At 39.7% G+C, this 14,541-nt stretch overlaps 1 protein-coding gene across 1 annotated transcript in view; it reads left to right on the forward strand.

Moving 5' to 3' along the window:
- LOC311027277 (exostosin-1) overlaps positions 1-14,541 on the forward strand; it is a 225,184-nt gene that overhangs the window by 200,039 nt on the left and 10,604 nt on the right. Inside the window, exons 6-9 of the mRNA XM_084031220.1 lie at positions 98-230; positions 5,221-5,339; positions 6,316-6,411; positions 11,028-11,117. Of these exons, the coding sequence (XP_083887346.1) occupies positions 98-230; positions 5,221-5,339; positions 6,316-6,411; positions 11,028-11,117 (438 nt within the window). The remainder of the gene's footprint in view (positions 1-97; positions 231-5,220; positions 5,340-6,315; positions 6,412-11,027; positions 11,118-14,541) is intronic.

A 14,541-nucleotide genomic window follows, 5' to 3' on the forward strand; every position in this document is an offset into this window, starting at 1 on the left:
TCATTTTTATCCTTTTTTTGTTCCTTATCTTTCTCCTTCTGTGCTCTCTTCTCCCCCTCCTCTTGTTGCTCTCCTTCCTCCTGTCTCCTCCATCCAGATTATTCAGGACCGTGTGGACTCCCTTGTGTCCAGAAACCGGTTGTTGTGGAATTCCCTACCTGGTGGTCTCTATATACTTCCTCAGTACTCAACTGACCCTGCCCAGTTCCCTTTTTACTATGCCATTCTGGGTAAGAGTTGATCTTGTCAAATTAGGACTTTGGCCTGATTTGTTTAAATGCTGTTGTCATTAGTTGTTTCACTTGCAGCTTCTGGCCAAATGTGACCTCACAGAGCCAATTAACGTACTTTTAAACCCTTTTGATGCAATTTGTGGCAAAATCCTTACTCCACTGAGTCATAACTCAGTCAGATCTTAACACACAGACATGAAACGCATGTTTTTAGATTCAGTACGACTTGCACTTCCTGAGGATATCATTATCTCTGAAGCCGGTTCGAATAAATGTCCATAAATCTGCTTGGAATTCATAATAAATATATTCTCCTTATAACTTCAGAACTTGTCTGAGAATTGTCACATTTTTATGTTTTCTTCAGTATCAAAGAAATTGCGTGGCAGAACGGCAGGTGTAAATATACAAACTGATCTCATGATATAGATTGCATCGCTGGTTATGAACTGAAACTATGAATAAAATAAGCAGAATGTACAAGAATATATGTGAAGATAAAGTGTGTTCGTAAACTTAAAGCTGCAGGCAAAGAGAAAGTGGCCTGTGTGTGTGTGTTTTTATGCATACGTGGGTGTGTATAGATACATAGATATGCATGTAGACTGGAGAGACTGAGGCTAACTCAGATCGATGTTTGTCTTCCTCTGAGGAATTGTGGACACAAGGGTCAGACGGAAGAAAAAGGGAGAGATAGACGGAAAGCTGGGCCAGTTTGGTTTATGCCACTGCAGTAAATCACTATTTTAGCGGCTGCCAGCTCCAGCGGCGCTGCTGCTCGGGGAATAACTTGTAGTCAATGCCGTTTGCACGATGGTCTCACTCTGCTACCTTCCCATAACTTTTGATAGTTTGAAAAAGTCTCAGATGTCTCGGGAGCTGTAAGAATGACCTGATTTGATGGCTCATGTTACATTTTCGCTATAGTTTGTGAAAAGATGTGCGATAGAGCTATTGTAGGTTATTAAAAAAATTGTTATGACATTATGCCATAGCGGTACAGGATCCGAAAGGACCTTTACAGAGGTGGCGTGTCCTACAGTGGCTCTTTTGATAGCAAACTTTTCTTTTCATGTGTTCTCCTATAAATGTCCAGCTAAATCTGTCAATGCCTCGCTGTGACAGACTTCCATCTTCACAGGAAACTACTTGGTTAGGTTGAGGCAAAGATTGGAGTTTGGGTTAACATGACTGCAGAAGTCATGGTGTTGCATAAGAACAGATGTTACATGGAAAATAAGTCAACTTTCATTTTAACACGGGACACGGAGAGTCGTCTCCAGGGTGAAAGTCTGGTGAACCATCCATGTGAGCTCCACCATGCACGGAGTTTGTCCCTCTTCATACATCCTGGCTCAAGATTACGTGGAGTACCTACAAGTTGTTTTTTTATGGGATGTATACAAAGTACAGTGCTTTACTTGTAGGTACAGCTATGATCAGTGTACATGATATTAGTGTGCTGTGTATTTATGTTTATGCATGTGTGTGTGTGTGTGTGTGTGTGTGTACATGAGTATGAAACACTCTGATTCAATGTGAGTATTTTGCATGTATGATGTAAGTAATGTTCATGTGTTCCTGAACTTTCGGTCTTTGTATATATTTTTTGTTCAATATGTAAAATAGCTTGAATTTTAGAGAATAGAGAATAATGAGGAAAGAGGAATCCTCAAATTCACCTCCCCTTAAAGTTTTTCAGCTTTGTCTTAGTTTGAGGGAGAAACATCATTCATACTTATACAAGGTCACCACATTACTGACTTTTTTTCAGCCCTCCATTATGTGCTGAAGTGAAAAGTCCTGGCATATACTGTTTATTCAGATATCACAGAACATAGCCAAGTTTACCTTTAGTGTTTACAGCTTGTACGCAATATGAGGGCATTTCAAGGAATTTATGTCTTAAATAGGAGACTTAAAACGTTTGGGCTTGGAGATGCAAAATGTCTGGACCCTGAATGGAGACCCAGCTGCAGATCCGTGGTGCTGAAACATTCAGTGCAATCCAGTTCAGCGTGCTTTATTGGCGTGAATGTAACAGGCACAATATTGCAAAAGCGTCACGTAATAATACGATTATAAAGGAGTCTTATTCTTTAAGATTTCATTAAAGGCAAGAAAATAACAGAAGGCTATTAACAATTAATCTTGACTGTGTGTTTGATTTTGTGTTTGCGAGAGACTGTAGAAGTGTGTGTTGAGGTTGTTGTCGTTGTTAACGTGTGTGTGTGTGTGTGTGTGTGTGTGTGTGTGTGTGTGTGTGTGTGTGTGTGTGTGTGTGTGTGTGTGTGTGTGTGTGTGTGTGTGTGAATCATTCAGAGCCACTATCTCTTTTACATCCATAAAGTATCTGCCTCTCTCCATGGTGCTGAAGCACACGAAACAGTCATGAAATGTCTTTCTTTTTCTCCAACTTTCTCCATATTGATCATTTTATATTCACTTTGGCATTTTTTTTTAAGTATTATTCATTTATTTTATTACTTTATCATGCATCGTTTAAAATCTGTTGTAGCCGTGGCAACACCTCAAGTTTATTGTTCTTGTCGGGCAAAGAAAACAGCTGTATTCCCTCCTGTGTTGAGTCACACACCCACTGTTGATGTCTTACACATTTTATATTTTTAAGCAACGGTTAGGGTTGGAGTTGCTTTGAGCTAGGATGATGTGTGTATATGTGTGGCCAAATGAAAACGCTCTTCTTCTTCTTCTTCTTCTTCATAGTTTTTTATGAATTCACTTATAACTAGTTTTCCCCTCAAAACTGAATGATAGGAAAGAATTGGGAGGAGGAATGCTTTAAGTTGCATTTGATTTGGAATGTTGGATTCTTTGCTTTTGCACTGACAAATGTTTCCTTTACGGGTAATAAGATACTGGCACTTGTCTGCAGACTTTCACAAAAATACAGGAAGCTGTCAAATCACAAGACCCCAACTATTACAGCAAACATTATATATTTATAAAAAAAAATGACACCACTGATCAACCACTAACAATCGCGTCCATTAATCTCTTCCCAGGCAGGTTATGACCCATTCACACCTCGATATGTGACTCTAACTTCTGTCAAATGCCGGGTCCTTCACTTTCCACAATCACTTTATTTGTTAGACCCTCAGTAAAAAATCAGCATCAGTTATTATTTTCCATTATTTGGTTTTATACCAAAACCTTAATAATTGATCGACACATTTGAAATGTGATTTAATACAATCAAGGTGTCTCAGCTCTTTCCGAGAAAAGGCAGATGAAACAGCCAGACATGAGCATATTCTGTGACCCCCCCACAAGGGCAGACCTCGTGCTTCCATAAATACCACTAAGCCCACCTGAGATGGCCGGTCGGGGGGCCTGGTGTCAGAGAGATGGATTGAGCAACACTAAAGAGCACTCGGGTTCCACGTGTCCACGAGGATGTCTATTCCCCTATTCCCAAACCACACCCAACACTTGGCATGCCATGTGCCTGCAACCCTTCTTCATCTTCAGTTGTGAATATGTGTGTGTTCTCATACTGTATCTGCCCCAGGCTACCCATCGCATATTCTGAGCTTCCCACACAGCATTTCACTTGTTTGTTTTTGAAAACAGTACTAATCAATGTTTTTCAATTAATAATTGTTCAAGTGAACTAGGTAATGTGAAAGGGTTGTTGGTGGTGACAATCGCCAGGAACTGCAGCTCCTTTCACCTCCGGTTTTTTGTAGCTTCTTTCAGCTTGTTTTTTCCATCAACGACTTTACTGTTTAACCTCACAAGTTTCAAGCAGCAGCAGGCAGCCAGTTAGTGGTTGGCTAGAATAGAGTGAAGCATCGTGCAGCTATAGACCCAGGTAGCCACTGTATTTCTCTCACCAGTTGACCAAAACAGCGTCGGAAGGAAAATGAATAATGCTCCAATAATTCTCTGGATGTGTAAATAGGAAAACTGTTTGGTAAAAGTTCACCACCACTGCATGAAGCTATAATATATCAATGCAGCTTTTTCTGCCGCCCCCGATTGCTCAAAAACATCTTTATTAATTAAGTATTTCTGAATGATATTTTAAATATACAGTATTATATCCCATCGGTTGCTGTTGCAGAGAGGGATTTTCACATCTCCTCCCTCTATTATGTTGGAAGCCCTGTGTAGATTTTTTGCCGTTCAAGAATAATCTCAAAGTTGCCATGCACATTATAACCCGATTATCGTGGAAAATAACCGATAAATAGTTTAGTTTAAGTGTCAGGATCTCCCTAATAAATTCAAATTCACATGATTTGTTTGATAATCAGAATAATAATCCCCATCAGCATCCACTCTAATCACAACTAATCACATTATTCTTACACCATGCATGAACATGAAGTGTACGTCAGCTTAATCTGATTATAAACATGTAAATGCATACCGGTATTGTAAAATGGCTTTGTATGTTTTGGTTTTATTTATTAGGGAATAGAAAATGTATTGCGAAAATAAAAATCCAGTCCAGGTGCTTTTTAATATTAATGTGTTTCTTTGGCACAGGCTGCCACAGGAAGAATCAATTTCCTCAACTCCATTTACCCATTGTATCGTATACTGGGCATCATTTATCGAGGGTAGTAATTTAAAGTTTGGTTCCGCTGCACAATTTCTGTTTTTGGTCATGTTTGATACATTTATTTATCACAATAAAATGCAAAAAAAAAAGGTAACTAACAAGAGCTGTTTTATTGCGAGGCTGCAGAAGAACAAATCAGCATGATTCACAATTCACTAAAGGAGACGCTCAAAGCAAACTCTTGGATTAGACGTGTTTACTCATGCTCAGTCATGGGAAGCGGGGGTATATATATGTCAGAAAGATTGATGACGGGGGCAGTGCAGAGCACTCTGTGTCCACTTAACCGTTATGGAGCTTCATGGAGAGCTACTTCGGCACAAATCTGTGTTTAAAAAACCCTAAATGCAGTGTACCCATGACAGCTATTTCTGTTTCTGTGTGTGTGTCCAGGTAAGAGCCCGTCGCAGCAGTTCACAGCGGTGATCTACACGGTTACTCCTCTGCAGTCCCAGATCTCCCCCGTCGTCAAGCTCATCATCGCTGTAGCCAAGTCCAAGTTCTGTGCACAGGTGGGCAGCGTTTCTACAGCCCACCGTGGTGAAACACTATCAAACACAAACAACTAGGACTGTATAAACCAGTCACAGAACAGTGCCTTTTGCATGGAAAAATAGGAACTGTCGAGTATAAAGAGAATGCATGAAAACTGACCTTTTACTCACTTTATTCTTATAATATGACATTTACACCTTATAATAGTACTCCTTTATCCTCAAAACATTTTCCTAATTAAGTTGTCACATTATTATGACTTTGTTCTCTTAATGTTCTGACTTTTCCCCACTAAATTACGACTTTTTTTTAACAAATAACACAATGATTCAACAATATGCTTGTATTTTGTTTCTTGACATTGGCCCTAATACTCTGCCAACTGCTAACTCTGTGTTTTACTTCACCTCTGTGCATGATTTTATTATGTCACTGTAACATGACTACTACCTAAGATACTAACAGGCTTTTACAATCCGTCTTAAATTGAAATCACATAACAGAACTAGAATTGTGCCCGAAAAAGACATAACAATAAGCGTTAAAGAAAACAAGGTTAAAAGCAGAGGGAAAGCATTAAAAAGCAATGAGCTATATTAGAGTATGTGTGTTAAAGGTGACTAATAGATATAGTGCATTTAAAGACCTCTATAACAGCTGACTGATAAACAATTTTATTTGCATGACTTTATGATAATTTCACTGAAGAGTAGAGTAGTAGTAGTATTAATAGAAGTAAAGACACACTTCCTTTAACAGATTCTACTGTATTTTTATACTAAACTCTGAAAGATATCAGGTCTCACTGCAGATGGTAGTTTCTTTTTTGAATTTTTAGTGCAACACAATTGACAACAGATGCAATACACCAATTCAAACATGGAAACACACAGAAGAAGACAACTGCACCAACAAAACAAAATAAAAGCTTCTTTCTAATGGTGTTTGTGGTGACAGAGCACTGACTGACCCCCATGTGCTTTTCCCGTACAGATTGTGGTTTTATGGTACTGCGACAAGCCTTTACCTCCGAGGAACAAGTGGCCCTCCACCAGCGTGCCTCTCACTGTCGTTGAAGGACAGACCAAGGTAACAGCTGGCTTTCTGCATCCGTTTATGTATAAAAAGATACTTTGTTGCATAACAGTGAAGAGATTTAGCTCGCCTTTAATAAAATCGATTTTCTCCGAGGTGCTTCGGCCAGAGTTTGTTTGCAATGAAAGCACTAACCCTGTTGGCTTCTAGCTGCTTTTTAGATGCCACGAACCTCAACTTTAATACAGTGGAAAGACAAGGAGGAAAACCTGTTCCAGGTTCACGGGACAAGTACCTGCTGGATCTGAGGGACTTTAGCATGTGCATGCTGTGTGTCTGTGTGTGAATATCCTGGAGAATGTGCTAAAACAAAGACGCTCTCCACGCCTCATGAATGCTTCCACGTGCAGCTCCAACAGAAGTTTACAGTGAAACATTATTTTTATTGTCACAGACTTATTACATACATGAAATTTGACCTCTGTATTTGACTCATCTTAAGCATTTAGGAGCATGTGGGCTATTGTGACGCGTTGGGGATTGAACCGTCAACGACCCGCTGTAACTCCCGAGCAACAGTTCCGCTCCGTTGCAGAATGTTTTTTTAGATTTATTGAACGAAACAAAGTACAATATCTGTGATTGCAAACTACGCAGACAATTCAAAGAATGGCTTAATTGAAACAATGGCTTTCATTTAAAGGCCTGCACCTCCATCCCAAATCAGGGGATTTGTCATTTCTTGTCATGTCAAGCTATTAATCCTTAACATATTACTCCATATGTGGAAGGAAATTTGTAATTTGTAATTATACTGCTGTATTTCTATCAGAGACCCTCACAGACATTTGAGTTAACTGCGTTCATGAAAGCGTTTCCTCACTCTATGGGAGCTCAGCTCCCACCTAACTGCTCCTGATGGAATACAACGTCAATCATGGAAACTTCTCTCTGTTAACAGTTGTAGAGAGACAATTCCGCGGGAAGGAGAGAATGCTATTTCAGGTTTACAGCTTTTTTGTAAAACTGTAAGTTGACGCTTGATGGTGAGACTGAAGCGACGGGAGAATTGATTGTCAGCTGCATACACACCCATTTAAACAATCAAGCTTCTTCCTAAAAATACACTCAACGCACCCCCCCCCCCCCCCCCCCCCCAACATGATGCCTTGTGGTGTAATTGCTTCTGTTTGTTTTCATGTAAATCTGTCCCCTCTTGAAATACTAGAACAATGTTGGTGACAATGAAAGGCATCTCAGAGGAAATAAGAGTCTGTGTGTGTGTGTGTGTGTGTGTGTGTGTGTGTGTGTGTGTGTGTGTGTGTGTCACCTATGGCCCTATAATTGGTGATGTGGTACATTGCTTTGCAGCCTGGACAGATGCTCTTCAGCGTATTTCCAACCAAGCGCTCGCTTTGATTGTTCCCACTGTAATAACTTCACACACACGCACACACACACACAGAAAGTTTGCAATCCGCCTCGACGGAGCGCAGCAGCAGAGTAATTTGCTGTTGGTTACGATTGTATCTACTCTACAATGCTGAGTGGATACACTCCATCAGCGAGCGTTTACTTCCTCCCCTCGCTCTCCTTCCTGTTCTTCAGTTTGCTCGTTTTCATGAATAGCATCCCGTGAATCCTCATATCTAAACGAGACAATAGTTTACTTGTCTTTCATGATATGAAATACTCAATTATAAGCGATATTTAATGCACGTTGGTAGGAGGCAGGAAGCAAAGCACATTTGGTTTTCAATGTGTTTTGAATGTTCAATGGGACACTTGGGATCTCAGCTTTCTTGTCCAAATAATACCTGAATAAGACTTCCAGACCAATCGTTATGATACAAAGATTTTACACATAGTGTGGCTGTGATGACTGTGATGGCTGAGCAGAGGAACAAGTGCTCATGGCTTGGTTCCTGCTTACTAAGCATTTATGACCTGACATCAATATGATCAAAGGACTCCACACTATCACTGTTAATATGTCGACTACATCTCACCTTCATCAATCACCTTGTATTATTACTGCACGTGTTGCCCACACACCCCAAATTTAATATTGATGAGTTCATTTTCAACATTGATCCCGACTCTTCGGTATGCATTTAAATCATACGAAAGGGGCATAAAAGTGAAGAGTTCAAAGGTCAAGTGGAACCCAGTGTTAAAACCTGATTGAAAAAGGGGTCAGGGCAGCGGAATTACACTAAAATTGATGGGCTTGTGCTGACCTTAAAATACAATTTAGTTTATTATTTATTAGACTGTCATGACTGTCAGGTTCATCAAGTCATTCACAAAATGTGTATGTTATCAACAACCACAATGTAATATATTTTTGGTGATGCAGACGTGTGCCAGACATAGAATTGTTTGTTTTTTACTTTTTTCCCCCAACTTCTGACAATATTATTGCTTTATAACTTGTTATGTTTTAACAAGCAGCTTCCTTTTCTCACATTCGTCATGGATCAACATTAGCGCACCTTTAACTCAAAACTCTAACACATTACAGTGCTGTATATAAGTCAAGACTTCCCCAGAATCTAGCCAATATATTGAATTTATTTTTAAAAAAGTTGAATTTATTGACCGATTTATACAGTATCGCTTCTGAGATGAAGCTGTACCGACAAGTAAATGTAATACTTTATGTGAACCCAGATCAGTAAGGAATCATTACAAATCGTATTTTCTTTGACTAAAATCTGGAAATGAGGATTAAAAAAACACAATAACGACGCTCCTCTAAAGCAAAGAATCGGCGTCTGTACTTACATGGTTCTGTACTTACATGTTATCTTGTATGGTGGGGACCCGAGTGCAGCATCGGAGTGCATTGGAAACAACGGTTCATTTTAAAACTGGGAACAAGTGAAGTGAAAAAGTCAACTGGCCCGTGACAATGTGTGCGCGCTGTGCGTGCGGTTGTGCTGTTTCGTCTTACTCGTGGAATTCTTTGACGTTATGAATGTATTACATTCAAAACAGTGGATTATCAGTCCAGACTCTTCTCTGTTCTGGTCCTCAGTGGTGGAACGAACTCCCGACCAATGTCAGGACAGCAGAGTGACTTGCCATCTTCCGAAAAAGGCTCAAGACTCACCTGTTCAGACTTCACCTCGACTCTGCATAGCACAACGCACTTCCACCCCCACCCCCTGCCACCCCAAAAAAAGCACTTCTATGTTCTTAGCTATAGCACTTTGATCATAGCACTGTTGTTCTTAAGGTATCCTGGCTGAACAGCTACTACTTTACTCAGACAAGGACCTAACACCCGTTTCTATTTTTTCGCTCCTACTTTATCGGCTCTTACTTTGTGGTTTCTTTCTTTCGACAAATGTAATTATTGTAAGTCACTTCGGACAAAAGCGTCTGCTAAATGACCTAAATGTTAATGTTAGTGGCTAATTTACTTCAGCCAATTACACAGTAATGCCAGTTTTCATGAGAAAGCTGAGAGACAGTTACACTATAATGAACACCATTCTAACTGAACAAATTACCTGCCTGCTGATTGTAGGGCATCTATCCAAAGATAGACTTACAATGTTTGCCAAGAGTTTTCCTTTTAAGCGGTGATTTAACGCAGTATTTGTGGCACTCAAATAATTTAGGGGATTTGTGTTTGAAATTTCATTTGATGTTCCGCTTTTTGATGAATTTGCAGTTGGCATCCATCGGCTCATTAAGCCGAAATGGAAGTAGACGTTAAACTTGCGATATTCATTATATTACTTTGCAAAATAAGCTGCTTAATATTACCCCCGGGGTCATGAATTCCAACTTCTTTATTTCAGACAGTGTATCTGTGTTAAACATCACTGCTGAGTCAACACTGAGGTCCAATTCAATTACCTCAGTTCACCGAAATAAAAGCACAGAAATGTATGTATGTACATAATTACAGCCAGTTTTACACAGTTTGCAGTGTGTTTTTGAATGAAGCAAACAAAATATTTCAATTTCAACAAGATGATTATCGTGCAATGTTTAATAAGTACACTGATCAGAGCGATCACAAACTAACAGTGTTTGAGAGCGACGCTGCAGTTTGTAACACAGGGGTTCTTTCCATAAAGTCAAGAGCTGTGTCTTCTTTTTTCTGTTTCTTTACTCAACAGGTCAATAATTCACACTTTAATTACAGGTCAATACCATCAGCAGCGGCAGCGGTGCTCTTTAGGCCGATGGATCCAGATCTACTTGACTTTCTGTTAGGCAGTGAATTGATAAAGACTCACATGAAACCTATTAAGTCATTGATCGAGAGACACACAGCAGGATGTGGAACAAAGACATTTTCTCATTGACCCGTTTATTTTGCCTTGATCTTTAATTCCTCTGTACCAATTCTATACATTTTTTATAAATGCGTATAAACATATTTCCTGCCATTAAAAAAAAAAATCATGGATATTTGGTTCATAATGGGCCAACCCTGTGATCTCTCTCTCCCTTTTAAGCCATTCCTCTTTTGCTATTTAGCATTAAAATGTAAAAAAAAAGAATTTGAACCTAAACACTTCAGCAAGTACTGGCTATAGGTTTGTTTGTCACACGTCACTTCAGAAAAATGTTATTCATGTTGCTTTTAATGGGACATGTTATATCACTAAATTGTTAATAATGTCAGTTTTCTCTTTCTGTCCCTCCAGATGATGAGCAGTCGTTTTTCCCCTCATGGCGTCATCCTCACTGATGCCGTTCTCAGTCTGGATGAAGACTCGGTTCTCTCAACAAATGAGGTGAGTCCGTCGTGACTCGGCACGGCATTGACGCTTTATGAACTGGTGTCCTGAGACACCGATGCTTTGTCAACCAAACGAGGATCAGATGACGACATTCCCGAGACACAAGGCCACCAAAACAGAGTTATCAAGCATCTGGCCCGATCACCAAACCAGTTCACCCAAAACAGACTGAAGAACTGGGCATTTCATTTTGTGAATATAAATTAACAAGCATAGGACTTTCACACATGAGACCTCTTAATGTTGACTTCTTATTATGTAATATTGATTTTAACGTAATGTTATTACATTATCTTATGTAAGAATGTTTGTGAAGGGCGTTGTTTTTTATGCTAATTTTGTTTTTACACTACATTGCTACATGTTAATTTTCACACAAGCATGATTTTTCTAACCTAAACCAAGTAGTTTTGTTACCTGAACCTAACCAATTGTTTCACGACATTAGCCACGCGTGCGTTTCTGCATGTGTGATGCAATATGAAACGTCAACATCGAATGTGCTTTCAGAAACTTACAATCCCCCCAAACAATAAATTTGTGTTTTCTTTCTACCTAGCCCGTCGATATTTGGGGAATCAAAACTTTAGCTGGCAGATTTATTGAGATGAATGAGATGTACGTATCTTGCCAGTTAAGCTAACGTTAGCTTACCAGTTAAGCTAACGTAAGCGCCATGTTGTTTCGTGGAAAACACTTTTTTGATGGACACGAGTGATATTATGCTAAAGGCTATATGTCCTGGGCAAAAAGTCAACCCTACTATTATAAGTATATCTAATTCTAAAATACCATTGTTTGACTGATTAGCTTACATACTGCACTTCAAACATAGTTCACTTTAAATAGAATAAGAAGAGGGCGTTTAGAATCAGGGACTAACTGCTTAGCGGACATAACACAAACTCAGATTATATTGCCTGGTGTTGCTGGACTTTAAACTTTCCAAAAGAGGACATTAGTAAGACTTGTTGAACTAACTTTACAGTGTAGCACTTTGGCGAAGACAGAAATGTAAATGTGTATACTTTTGCCCACATTTCTGGAGGGTTTTCTTAACTTTTGGAAACCACTGCCTGCACATTAAGGAACACCAACACTTTTGAATAACTCCACCCACTGAAAGTCTCTGTTTTATAACAAGGTCCAGTCTGCTCGGTTTTATGTCAGCCTGTGGCAAAAGGTGGCGATGTTTTAACACAGTATCGATCCTTGCTGAAATGAGGCAGTCAGTCCACGCACAGTCATGAATGCATTCATTACAAATGAATTGCTAAGCATTGCAATGAACTAGAGGGGGGCAATGTGCTTTGCCTTTAAAGGACAATTCCTAATGCAGCAGATGAAATTAAACCAAGCAGGATGAGTAGGAATACGAATTAAGCAACAACAACAGATCTGAAAGAGAAGGAAAGACTCCTCTTCACAGGTCTCAGTATCGTGGAGGCTAAGAGATTTACTACATTGCCAGAATGCTCAAGGCTCTTAATTAAATTAAATGAGTTTTGTTTGTTCAAATGGTGTTTTTTTAATATTATCTTAAAAATATATAGTGGATGTCCATGAGCAGTCAGTGCTGATGGTTAATGAAGTCCACCAGTGCATATTGATATATACTGATATATATTATATATATATATACCAGGATGCATTGTGCGTGCACGGCTGACAAATAAACAAAATACTCACAAAACGTCAATGAGGGAAATATTTTAAGAGTTACAGAAAAAATGGAATTGCACAACTGCTGAATTTAAGACTGCCTTTGTAAGTGATTGTCAAACACGCGTCATTCAAGCCGGACAGAAACAAAACCTCTTTGTTAGGCTTTTTACCGTTCCAACCATCAGCAACTCTGGTTTGGTTGAAATAAGTCCATTTGATTTGATGTGAAAATATGCCGTCTCTGCATGCGGTTCTCCCCCCCTGCTGTCTCTCTCTGCCGTGCTGGTTTCCCTGTGGACCGCTGCAGAGGCAGACCAATAAATTAGAAGATACGACGACAACAAACACCCCAGTGGTTGTTTATCTTTTCCAGTTTATCTCCGGGATCCTGAAGAAGGCGTCCAGCACACACGCCCTCTCTGGGTTCGTGTTGGTAACAACAGCCAACTAAAAAACGCCCGCGTTGACATTCATTACACGTGAATGATTTGACTCTCTTGGCATCTGAGGGCAATTTGGGCCGCGACCGGTCGGTATTGGCTCTCGGCAGCTCAGATTCTGGAGGGTCCCAGCTGCAGCCTCTCTCCAGATGAATACAACTGAATATCCAAGTGCATCATGGAATGAGGAAGAACAACAGAGTTTGCAGCTACGCTACAGAGAACATCAGTAACAACTGCAGGCTTTTTTCACACTACATACCTTACTGGGATAGGTCGGAAAAATGTTGAAATCCAGCACAATTTCCCTTTTACACAGAGGAAAGGACAAGGGAAATGTGTAGGGTGAAGAGGAAATGGAAGAGTGCAGTAATGAGGAGATGGTAGAAAAGTGAAAGGAAAGATGAGAATCCCCAAAAACGAACAAGAGATGAGAGAATGAAAAGCAAACAGGCATGAGGAGAGAAATGAGCAGGAGGAAATATCGGAGGAAGGAGAAAGGAAGTGTAGCGGGGAGAGAAAGGAAAATAGACATGCAGATAAAAGCAGAGAAGATTCAGGAAAATCAAGACTAAAGGAAACAAGGAAAGTGAAAATGCAAAATGATGAAGCTTCCACAGATTCAGGGCATTTGCAAACCTCTGTGCTTCTATCATTACACTGTCATAACAGAGAGCACCTCTTTGATTAAAGTCTCACTCGTTACTTAAGCGAGAGGATGGGAAACACCCCAGTGGTTTGTTACACTGGCACTTTTACAATTACAAAGTGAAAATTACAAACCAGTGAGAAGGCTAAAGAGTTGTCAAGAGACCTGTTTTTTTTTTTTTTTAATCAAGACTTCATCTTAGCGGATTCAGTGGTGTGCTTTTGTATAATTTAGTTGGAAACTGACACTATGCACAACCACAAAACTGAATCAAAGCTCTTCTTGGAGCAAACTACTCCAAGCGTATCCAGAATGACGTTGAGAAGCACTTCTTGTTCGATTACTCACTTGTATATATGAAAACTGAAACTGTTTCCTGGGAATTCTTCACGGTAAAAGCTCTCCTATGATTAGTTGAATGCCTTTAATGTAAACTAGCAGCAGTTATACAGGTCTTAATAAAGCTCTGATAGAACTGACGAGATGATAACATCTTACTGTGAGGCTGATATCAGACCACGGAAGCTGGATTTATTTCATGATGATCTTCAGGATTGCAACTTGAATGTACACATCTGAAACAAGTAGGAGAAAACACCGGCAGCCCAATGCTGTCTCCGCCAACCCCAAAAAACTGTAATTCCAGCTTACTGAAAAACATGAC

The sequence above is a fragment of the Eutrigla gurnardus genome (assembly GCF_963514095.1).
Source record: "Eutrigla gurnardus genome assembly, chromosome: 16".
Lineage (NCBI taxonomy): Eukaryota > Metazoa > Chordata > Actinopteri > Perciformes > Triglidae > Eutrigla > Eutrigla gurnardus.